Genomic DNA, 12,406 nt, shown 5'->3' on the forward strand with positions numbered 1-12,406 from the left:
CAAACATAATCACCCAAACGATAAGAATCGCATATGTTCATCCACATCATCATCGATAGTGAATCAAAATGAAAAACAACAACCAAAATATTCCAATAGTTTTTTTTTGTCGAAAGTGTTAAAATGTTATTTTCCCTTGTTTTTTCCATCCACATTCAATCAGCCTAACACTGTAAATTAATGTTAATTTTTGTTTCCATCATTGTTTCTTCTTCTTCTGTCTTTTCTCTCTATTCATTCATTGTTCTAAATCATCAAAATTGAATAAAAATCTGTCAAAATTTTAATTGAAATAAATTGTTTCAAGTATTGTTCATTTGAGTATTAATCAATTCATTGTCATTTTGTAATGACCATGATTTTGATTTTATATTCAAAATAAAATTTTTTGGTTCGAGAACGTGTGAAACAAACAAACAAAAAAATGAAAAAACGTGCCGTTTGTTTTTGATTATTGAATTTCCGTTTTTCATTTATGTTTGTTTTTATATCATCAAACAAAATGAATGGATTTGATAAATGTTTGCACCGCCATCACCATCACCATCAAATTTTACAATATTTGGATTCAATTATATAATCTAATAAATCCTTGTTGCTGTCGCCGTTGTTGTTGTTGATCATAAAATGTAATAAAAACTTTTCGGGTAAAAAAACAAACAAAATATTATAACCCGATTTTTCTTCTTTTTGGTTGTTGTCCGGATTGTTGTTTCTCAAACAACCAAGCCATCAATAAATTTATTATTCGAACAAAATTCAATTTATTCGATTTCAAAATTAACATAACCATCATCATCATCAACAATATAGTACCATCACTGTCAACATAGACGCACCCTATTTTGTTCTGTTGTTGTTCTGCCTTTCCGTGTTTGTTGTTATTATTGTTCGATCGATCCGGGAAATTAAGATTTTGATTACAGTTTTGGTTGTTACATTCGAAATTATTATTACCCGGAGATAGATGGATGGATAGAAAACGATGAAAAAGACTGGCCCCAATAAATTTGAACAATAAACACCACTACGCCATTATTCCTGGAAAAAGTAAAGAATCAGAATCAGAATCGAATGAAGATGCATCATCATTGTCATCATTGTTATCGATCGGTGATGATCATCATTTTGGCCACAAAATCTCTTCTTTCTCTCCATCGGTGTGTTTTTTGTGATTAATCAATTGATTGATTGATTGGACATCAACAGACCTCCAACATTATCAACGTTTATCAACGTTTATAATCTTCATTCGTAAACGATAATGGATCCAACATATTTAGCAAGTTTAAATAATACCTATGAATTAGAATTATTAAATGACCGATGGCAAATAATATTAATTGTTTGGTATAGTTCAACAGCAATTTTATCATTAATATCAAATATTTTGGCTATATTTATATTAATAACATCTGATCGTTTTATGTCTGAAATATGGAAATATTTAGTAAATCTATCGGTTGCTGATATATTAATGGCAATGTTTTCCATACCATTTACATATACATCATTCATGTTGGGACAATGGATATTTCCAACATGGCTTTGTCCATTGATACAATCTGTACAACTTTGTTCTGTTTATGTTTCTGTTTATACATTAGCTGTTATTGGTTTTGATCGTTATTTTGCAATCATACATCCATTTAATCATCCGATAATTTATTTGAAAACACATCGTTTATTAATTATAATTATAATTTGGATTACTGGTGTAATGTTTTCATTTATACAACTGATACAAACACGTGCTGTACCATTCCGATATCGTAATCAAATATTATATGATTGTAAAGAATTATGGGGACAAAATGAAGGACAATATTATACAATATTTTTATTTATTATAACATTTGGCCTTCCAATATCCATACTAATATTTGTTTATGCATCAATCGGACTACATTTATGGCGAAACAAAATTCCTGGTAATCCTGAAATGATACGTGATTCAGCTAAATGGCAACAAAAAATTAAAATTATTAAAATGTTAATTATGATTGTTTTGATATTTGTTTTATGTTGGTTACCGATACATATACATTCATTTATTGTTTGGTTTCATCCAATACGTTTTCAAACTTATTTAGGTTATCTATTGTATGTTATATCATTTTTTATTTGTCATTGGCTTGCAATGGCACATAGTTTTCTTAATCCATTTATTTATGGTTTTATGAGTGAAAATTTTAAGGTAAGTTAGTTTTGAATGAATTTCTTTCTCCTGAAATTGAAAAATTTGAAAAAATTAATTTCATTTTTTTTTAAACAGACAAACTTTCATCGATTATTCTGTCAAACAACAACAACAACAACATCAGCGGCAATGAAATTACGTAAAAAACATAAAAAACAACAAACGAAACGAAAATGTTTATTATCATCCAACACGATAGAAAGAGGCGTACAACAACAACAACAACCATTACCGCAACTACCACCATCGCAACAAGCACGTGTTGATGGTAATAATATTGGTGGCGTTCTTGACAATGGTCGTGATAATGTTGTCATGGATGATATTGATCTGGATCATGATCATAATGATCATCATATAGCTGAATTAGATAATCCAAGTACAACAACAGCAACAACAACAAATATTATGATGATAACTGCAAATGAATCGATTATTTCATCATCAATATCATCATCATATACATGATTCATTATTATGATGATTTGAATTTTGGCGCCATCATTTTTGACCTTGTCATTTTGGAAAAAAAGCCATCTTGTCATTTCGTGTTGGATATATTGATCCACATATGGAAACTATGTTTGTTTGGTTTTCCCGTGTTTTCTTTCTGATTTTTTTTGTTTGTTAATGTTGAATTTACCAAAGTGCAAGCCATATAAACCGAACAATTATGTAAAATGTCAAATTTAATAATCCCGAAAAATGAAATAAAAAATGATTTATAATCTTTCCCTCATTCGGTTTTTCAATGTGAAATTCGGTAACCAGTTCCAGTTTGTTTTTCATTCATTCATTCATTTGATGACATTCTTAAGTTAACGGTGATGATGATGATGATAAATACATTGAAATCAACATTGACATTGACATTGACAATGAAAAAATCAAATCAACAACAAAAAATTGCAATCAAATTATTAATAATTGTTATTATTGGTGGTATTTTATTCTGTAAATTTACAGATATTTTAATATTAGCATTACAAACACAAATCTGTATAACATCTGAACCATTGAATGATTTTACAAAAAAATGGAAAGATCCACCATTGCCAATAACGATTGATGCATATTTATTTTCAATTGATAATCCAGAGGAATTTTCGAACGGTAGAGAACGTGCAAAATTACGTGAATTTGGACCATATTCTTATCGGTAATGTTGAATTGAAGTTTTTCGTTGTTTTTTGAAAATTGAAAAATCTAAAAAAATTTTGTTGTTTTTCCAGCTTAGAAATACATAAAGATATCATAGGATTTGAAAATGATGAAAAAATTGTTACATTTTTTGATGTACAAAAATTTTATTTCAAAAATCTCGAATCACCTGGCCGTTTGAATGATCGGATTAATGTTTTGAATTTTCCGGCTTATGTAAGTTGACTGATTCGATTCGATTTTGATTTTGATTGATTTGCTCATCGATTCGGTTAAAATAGGCATTGGCCAATATGGTTCGAAATATGATTGCATCGTTACCATTTTCATTCGGCTTGAATCCATTAGCATTTAGCTTCGTTAGTTTCCTATATCTTTTACATGGTGAATCAATGTTGATAAAACAAAATTTAACAGCCGGTGAATTATTAAATGGTTATCCATTTACAATATTGGATACTATTGATCGTTTAGCCGGACCATTACGTTTATTTGGTATTGAATTACCGGATACTGGTATGCCGGATAATAAATTTGGTTTTTTGTGGACAAAAAATGGTACCCGTAATGGCCCTTATCAAACATATACCGGACAAGATGGTACAGATATTTTACGTATGGTAACATTCAAAGGTCAAACATTATTACCATTTTATGATAATGATCAATGTAATGCACTGAATGGTACTGAAAGTAGTACATTTGGTTTAAATGTCCATAGTGATCAAAAATATTATGTATTTACACATGATTTATGTCGAAGTTTAGATTTAGTTTATGAAAAATCAGTATGGATAAATGGATTGTTTACATATCGTTTTGGTCCAGCACGGGATGCATTTGCACCACCAAGTAAAAAACCATTTAATCGTTGTTTTTGTACACGTATGGATAATGAAAATCTTTGTGATGGTTTATTTGATATTAGTAGATGTTTAAATGGTGCACCATTAGCATATTCATTTCCACATTTTCTTTTTGCAAATTCTGAAATTAGAAATAATGTTGAAAATATGCAACCATCAGAGAAACGTCATAAAGCTTATATCGATGTTGATCCGGTATGTTTTTTTGCGTTTTCCACTTTGCCATTTGTTTAATCCATGTTTTCCATTCCGTTTTTTTCCGCAAAATATTAGATAACCGGAACACCATTCAATGGTGCAGATAAAATCCAAATCAATGCATTACTCGAACCAATACCATATCTTAATGGATTTTCGAATGTTCGTAGTACAATTCTGCCATTATTATGGTTACAAAAAAGTGCAAAAATTGATAATAAATTAACTAATGAACTTCGTTTAGCATTATATCCAATTTATCTGATTTACTCAATAATTTACCTGTTATTTTTTGGTAGTCTTGCTCTGTTTACATTGCATATCGCCAGATGGAGCTACCAGTCTTATAAAGTTTGTATTTTTCTTTTAAAATTTTTAAAATTTTTTTTACAAAAATTTAATTTTCTCTTCATAAAAATAAAATCTAGGAACAAACAACGAATGTTATCGATCCGGATATACAAAAAAATCCACCATCAAGATCAGATTCAACCGAACCGATTATATCAGCAGCTACAGCGGCAGCAGCCGCAACAACAACAAGTGGAATGAACATTTAGATCGATGAAATTTTTTTCAAAATTTTTTTTGTTGTTTTTTAGATTTCGGAATGAAAAAAAAATGAATAAAATTGCTAACCTAACCTAACTAGAAATATCTAACCCGGAAAATTGATTGATTGTTTTGACTTTTTTTTCTTTTTTTTCTGTTCTTCTTTGACTCAAAGCTCGACTCTGATGATGATGATGATCATTGACATAATTGATTTCCGCTTGAATGCGAAAAAAATGGAGACATTTTTCTGCTGCCGATTTACATCAGATGTTTTGTCGCGATCAAACTGCAGCAAAAAAAAAAACAAACAGTACTGCCACTACCACCAGTATTAGAAAATGCAGTTACCGTATTTTCCCGGATTTAGATAGACTTGTTTTGATCAAAAAATAATCAAAGCAAACATCGTTCACAAAGAACGTGCATAGATGAAATATGAACTGATTTGAGAAAATGAAAAAAATCGTGACAAAACGATAATCAAAAGTCAATAAAATAAATTTTGAGAAAATAAAAAGGTAGTAGTAGCATTAGTGAAGAAAAAGAAGAACGGTAAAAAATGTCATTCGAAGAATATAGCTGCTATTCATACTACTACTACTACTATTTGATGATGATGATGTTGATGCGTATATTGTTGAGTGAGCGAAACTAGCAGTATACCGAATAGATAGAGCCAAAAGAAAATAAATCGAATGAATATTTCGTCGTCGTCTTCGTTCGTTCGTTTGTTTTGTTTTTAATTTTGTTTGTTTCGAGATCGATCGATCTGAATTGGAAATGTTTTTTTGTTCATAATTAATGTTTATATGTTTGTTTACGTCTTTTTGATTCGATTGGATCTTGTTTGTTGATTTGTTAATCATCTTTAAATCATCATCATCAACGTTGTTGTCGTCATCATCGTCGTCGTGTTTGTTGTTGAAAGGTTATCCTTTTTTTGTTTTTGTTGTTGTTGTTGTTGATGATGATTTTCAAAAAACAACAACAGCAGCCAAACCAAAAACAACAATGTAACAATCCCCTAGACCCAGACAATAATGAACAAAACAAACATCAATATCATCATCGAGAATTGCCGCCATTAAAGAATAATGCTACCTACCAAAACAAAAAAAAAACTTCAACAAGAATATTTGACTTTCAATGTGTAACCTTTTTTTTGTTTGTTCATTCGCGAATTTAAATTAACAAAACAAATTCAATTACAACTGATTAATCAATCAATCACTCATCATTATCATCATCATCCATCTTGCAGAAATCTTTCATTAAGAAAAAAACATCTTTCTTTCACTATTTTTTTCCACAATTTCATCACAATTTATTATCATCATCATCAACAATTTGATCATTCGATTTGATTTTTTCCCAAATAAATAAATAAATAATCATTATATCGGATTTATTATCATCATCTCTTTCTTTTTCCATTATCTCTCTCTATCTCTCTCTTGGTAAGTATGTCTTTTCTCTTCTCTGTGTTTGTTTGTTTGTTGTGTAGATTGAAAAACATTGTGTTAATCTGAGTGATATGGTGAATGGTGTTTATGCGATTGAGTGTTTGTTACATGTCAAGTAAATATGAATGATGAAAAAGATAGATGTGAATAAAGAGAGAGCGAGATGGAAGGCCATTTTATATAAGTATGATGCAATGAATGTTTTCATTGAAATATTTTTTGAAATCCAGATTTTAAAATTTTTTTTTGGTTTTCTTCAGAACGCCTATCGTTTTTTTTTGTTGTTGAAAGAAAAAAAATCCTTAAAGCAGTATAGTAATTATGTAATTATCGTTATGAGATTTTTTATTTTCTTTTGACAAATCAATTTCGATTGATTTTTTTACAAATATATTAATCATGTGCAAGAAAATCCCGATGATCGATTCAATTTTTGTACATCCATATCGATTTTTAATGGATTTTTTGATATAGTTTTTGTGATATGGATTTCTATTTTTTACTTTCATTGTGTGTTGATTGATTGAATGGATGTACATTTTTTTTGATGTTTTTGTTGTCAGAAAAATGTTATTTTGGTCGTATAAAATTTCAAAAATTTGTTTGTTTTTTTGATGAAGATAATAATTGTGTTGTTTGTCCCTTTCTTGTGTAAATAGGTGCAATCGAAATTCAATTTTGAAAATAGACGATTTGTAACTTATTGAAGAATTTCTTTGAAAATAGAAAATAAAAATTACGAAATGAGTAATGAAACATTATTATTGAATGATGATAAAAATTTGATAAAGAATCAAGAAGAATCAATAGATAAAATGAAGATCGAACAACAAGAAGATAATAATGATTGTATTGTGGATACAAATGATGGATGTTTACAGGAAAAATCATCCACAAAGATAATAATCAATGAAAACAATAATAGTAATGGTGATGTTTCCACAATGATAAAACCACAATCCATATCGAATGATTGTGAATCAATAAATGATCAAAATTTGGATACAACAACGACAATTAGTGATACCCAGAGTGAATCATCAACAACAACAACAACAAATTCTGATGATAATAATGTAAATAATGATGATGATAATGATGATCATCATCAACAAATGGCCGGAATATTAAATATTATAAGCAATAATGATAATCAAATGAATGATGAAACTATAATGGCAAATATTGATGGTCTTAATCGTGATAAACAAGGTCAACAGCAACAACAATTGTCAACAACACACAATATGACATTAACTGCCAATCATAAACAGCAACAGGTACCACCATTTCCATTATTAGCCGGTGAATCATTATTACATCATGAAACAACCAATGAATATCAGATTTTTTTAACAAATTATCGATTTTTTGTAAAAAATATTCCACATAAACATCGATCAACGATAATATCGCAAGTACCACCAACATCATCATCATCATCAATGATTACAATGAATGGTGGTACATCAGCTGTTAGCTATCAAAATGGTTTAAATGGTCATGTTACAATAATGAATAATAATAACAGTAATAATAAACATTGTAATCATAATCAATTGAATCATCTACAGCAACCTCAACAAAATGATCGTAATAATTATAATCATCAACAACATAATCATCATCATCATCAGAATAATGAAAATCAACCAAAACAATTTTTCATTCCAATCAATAATATTGATTGGATTGAAATACGTGAAATTTATTTTCTAACCATTTATACCAAATATATTGAATCATTTGTATTAACATTTGATAATCAAGAATCGGTACAACAATGGCATAAACGTTTATGTGATATACAACAGATTGATATTAAACATTTATTTTGTTTTCAATTTTATCGTGAATTGTTTGCAACGACGACGGCCAATAACAACAACAACAACACTATTGTAAATAATAATCATCATAATCAACAACAACAACAAATCGATAATAAATTTATTGATCTATTTTTAAACAATCAAAATGTGATCGAAAAAATGTATCGCCAATCAGATCGATTAATTCGTCAAGAATTTCAACGAATGAAATTTGATCAACAATCATGGCGTATTTGTGATCTGAATAAAGATTTTAAATTTAGTTATAGTTATCCAGAATATTTTATTGTACCAAATGATATAACGGATAATGATTTAGAATATGTTGCCAATTTTCGTTATTCAAGACGTATACCCGTTGTTGTTTGGCGTAATAATCATAATGGTTGTGTTATAATGAGATCATCACAACCTGTTGTTGGTTGGTTTGGTTGTCGTTGTAATCAAGATGAACGTATGTTACAAACGGTATTGAAAATATGTCAACATGATACAATACAATATAGATTTATTATGGATAATAATAATTTGGTTATGACAAAAATTAATGGTGATATTATTGTAAATAATGGAACATTAAAACTAAATAATGGTACAATTGGTAATGGATTGGATCATCAAATAATCAATAAAACTGCAATGAATGGTGGTAATGCTAATCTTAATGGTAATGATAAACCTATGGCAAATGGTAATGGTCAAGCAAAACTTTTAAATAACAACAATAATATTCAAAATCATTCCGATGTTAATAATAAAGATCAAGATCATTCTTCAAATGATTCTTCCAATGATGATGATGATGATGATGATGATAATTCTTCAAATGATGATAATGATCAATCAAATAATAATAATAATAATAAATTATTAATTTTGGATGCAAGATCATATACGGCTGCATTTGCTAATCGTGCAATGGGTGGTGGTTGTGAATGTCCAGAATATTATACAAATTGTGATGTACAATTTATGGGCCTAAATAATATACATAGTATACGTAAAAGTTTTTATAGTTTAAGATATATTTGTGAATCATCACAGATTGATCAATCAAAGTGAGTATTGTTTTTTAAAAAATAAAATTGTTTTTGTTTTAATTTTACTTTGTTTTAATTTTTAATTAGTTGGTATACAATGTTGGACAATACAAAATGGCTTCATAATTTGGCTAGTCTTTTGAAAGCTGCTGTTGTTGTTGTTGATGCAATCACTATACAGGAACGTCCTGTATTAGTACATTGTTCAGATGGTTGGGATCGTACACCACAAGTAATTGCATTAGCTGAATTAATGTTAGATCCATTTTATCGTACGATTGATGGTTTTAAAATTTTGGTCGAAAAAGAATGGCTACAATATGGACATAAATTTGCTGATCGTTGTCGTAGTAGTACATTAAATATTGATCCAAATGAACGATGTCCAGTGTTTTTACAATGGGTCGATTGTGTACATCAATTAGTTAAACAATTTCCACGGGAATTTGAATTTAATGTTTGCTATCTGGTAAATATACAAAATTGATGAAAAAAAAGTATTTTATTCTCATTTTGGTTACTTTTCACTTTTTTCACATGAAAAAGATGAAACTTGTCTATCATTCCTATTCATGTTTGTTTGGTACGTTTACCTGTAATAATGTTCAAGAACGAAATTCATTACAAGTTTATGATAAAACAATTTCATTATGGTCATATTTCGAAATGAATCGAGCAAATTTTATTAATTATCTTTATTTACCAACAATTGAGGTAATTGTTTGTTTGTTTTTTTTTGAAAATGTTTGAAAAAACCTAAATTTTGAATTTTTTTACTTTTTTTCAGGTACTTCGACCATCATGTCGTGTAAAGGATATAATTTTTTGGAATGAAATATATGTACCTGTTTCGAATAATGGTACCGATGTAACCAATATGGCAATTTCATCATGTAATGGTATCTGTAATAGTACAGCTTCAAATGCTACTGCTATTGTTTCAACTTCGAATCGATCAACTTCTGATCAACAACAATATGATTGTGATCATGAAACTAAATGTCAATCACAATCAAAATGTGATCTTAATCGTTCAGCATCATATGAAAGTTTGGCCAATTCAGATTTGAAACAGCCAGCCCCACCACCATCACAACCATCAACAATATCTGATAATTGCAATAATCTACCATCATTAAAACAATTTGATCAATATTTTAATCGAATATCAACAACGACAATACCACCAATATTGTCATCATCATCAATAATGACCAGGCATTTGAGTGATACATGTTTATTTAAACGATCCAATCAAATTATGAATAATAATAATGTGATGATGGCAACACCTTATATGACAAATGGTTTTATGATTGGTGATAATCATATTAATGATGATATGGAAGAAATGGTAAAGCAACGACAATCGCCTATGATGAATGATATGTCCAACAACAATATTGGTCAACATGATATTGAAGATTGTCATCTTATAACTAATATATCGAATCATTTTAATCATTCATCTACTACTATGACATTATCATCTAATAAACCTATATACACTAATTGTAATGGATTATCATCACCATCATCAAAAATGATGAATAATTCTTCAACAAGTATTGATAGTTTGTCCACTATATTCGATATTGATGGTCAAATTATTGGCCATAATAATAATAGTCGATTACAGTTACATCAATTGATCAATTATCATAAGGTATGTATTGTGGATGATTTCTTTAGTTTGTAAACAAGTTTTTTTAAATTAAATTTTTCTTCTTTTTTCATTTTAGAATATGATCAAACGGCTAACAAATCAATTGAATTTTAAAAAATAAACTGAAAAAAAATCCAAATAGAACAACATTCCAGATGTGGACAACAGTGGATAAATAATCTGAATACTGGAATGACATTGCGACGACCAAAATTCATCAACAAACAAATCCAAATCATCCTCTTACCATAACAAAAAAAAAACAATAACAAATGCCTAGTCTTGAAAATGTTTCAAACAATAACAACAAAAATCCCATCATCATCATCCTCATCATATTTGGAAAAAACAAAAATTCTTTTTAGTTTTTTTTTTGTAACGAAGAATATTCAAAGATTTCAAACACCCATACATACATTACATTACATTACGTTAATTGTAAAAGTTAATTATTTATTAAAAATATATATGATTTATGTTTTAGCCATCATTATTATTATTTTGTCCGAATTTTTTTTTTGCAAATTCCCAATCTAAATCGATAGATTTTTTCCCCTTTATTACCTGAAAAGATTTTTCACATCCACACACATTCTTTCGTCTTGTTTTTTGTTCTTACCATTTTTAATTCCAATTTTTTTTTCATTTGTTAATTATACAAAATAAGAAAGAATATTTATCTATATTTTCAAAACTTGATTAATCAATTTTTTTGTGTTTGTTTTTTTTGAAAATTGTATTCATAATTACCTGTTCTTTTTTTTCCTTCATTCATTGTTGTGGTGGTAATCTGATAAAACAAAGAAATTTTAATTAAAAAAATTGTGATGTTTTTAAAAACGAAAAAAGTAAAAAATTTTACAACTTTTTTTACAATTTACAAAATTCGAATCCCGAAAAAAAACAGCCGAATTCATACACATTATCTATGAATGGCTCCCAGAAAAAAAAAATCCTATCCCAAAATATATTGGATCCAACCGTGTGTGTGTGTTTGGTGAGTTGTTTCACTCAATATTCATTTATTGTGTGATGTGTGTGTGTATGTCGGATAAAACAATCCTCAAAACTAAAATATTCACACCTCCCAAAAATTTTCACCAACACATCACATACATAACCGAAAAAAAGAATCAAGCAAAATGATGCCTTGCATAATCCATTTGAGCATCTAAATTCATTTGGTTTTTTTTGAAAAAGAACAAAACAAAGTTTAAAACGTGATGTGAACTACCACCACCGCCTCCCAAAAAACCAAAACATTTTTTCTCAAACTTTCATATTTTATCTAAAAAAATTTTCTAAATTTTTTCCATTTCGTTTGGTTCATTCACTCATCATTCATTCTCATCACTCATTTTTCTCAAACATTTTTCACAATTCAATCAGCGGAATTCAGCAAAAACCACAGAAAATCATCGATAA

The 12,406-nt window shown here is 28.5% G+C and overlaps 3 protein-coding genes across 3 annotated transcripts; all 3 read left to right on the forward strand.

Annotated features, from left to right (window-relative positions):
- The first annotated feature begins 475 nt into the window (after positions 1–475).
- Positions 476–2,934, forward strand: LOC113798942 (RYamide receptor-like). Its single transcript, XM_027349532.2, has 2 exons — positions 476–2,197; positions 2,276–2,934. The coding sequence occupies exons 1-2, from the start codon at positions 1,265–1,267 to the stop codon at positions 2,666–2,668; spliced, it is 1,326 nt and encodes a 441-aa protein (XP_027205333.1). The 5' UTR covers positions 476–1,264; the 3' UTR covers positions 2,669–2,934.
- A 47-nt stretch (positions 2,935–2,981) lies between these two features.
- LOC113798943 (platelet glycoprotein 4-like) lies at positions 2,982–5,090 on the forward strand. Its single transcript, XM_027349533.2, has 5 exons — positions 2,982–3,359; positions 3,433–3,577; positions 3,643–4,422; positions 4,501–4,776; positions 4,854–5,090. Exons 1-5 carry the CDS (start codon positions 3,028–3,030, stop codon positions 4,983–4,985), a joined length of 1,665 nt encoding a protein of 554 aa, XP_027205334.2. The 5' UTR covers positions 2,982–3,027; the 3' UTR covers positions 4,986–5,090.
- A 595-nt stretch (positions 5,091–5,685) lies between these two features.
- On the forward strand, positions 5,686–11,464 carry LOC113798941 (uncharacterized). Its single transcript, XM_075823270.1, has 6 exons — positions 5,686–6,437; positions 7,103–9,333; positions 9,403–9,784; positions 9,862–10,029; positions 10,103–10,981; positions 11,058–11,464. The coding sequence occupies exons 2-6, from the start codon at positions 7,187–7,189 to the stop codon at positions 11,100–11,102; spliced, it is 3,621 nt and encodes a 1,206-aa protein (XP_075679385.1). The 5' UTR covers positions 5,686–6,437; positions 7,103–7,186; the 3' UTR covers positions 11,103–11,464.
- Positions 11,465–12,406: the final 942 nt, after the last annotated feature.

Source organism: Dermatophagoides pteronyssinus, unplaced genomic scaffold (assembly GCF_027571235.1).
Source record: "Dermatophagoides pteronyssinus isolate colony J.1.1.1.1 unplaced genomic scaffold, Derpt_VIB-CSIC_2022.12 sq0025, whole genome shotgun sequence".
Lineage (NCBI taxonomy): Eukaryota > Metazoa > Arthropoda > Arachnida > Sarcoptiformes > Pyroglyphidae > Dermatophagoides > Dermatophagoides pteronyssinus.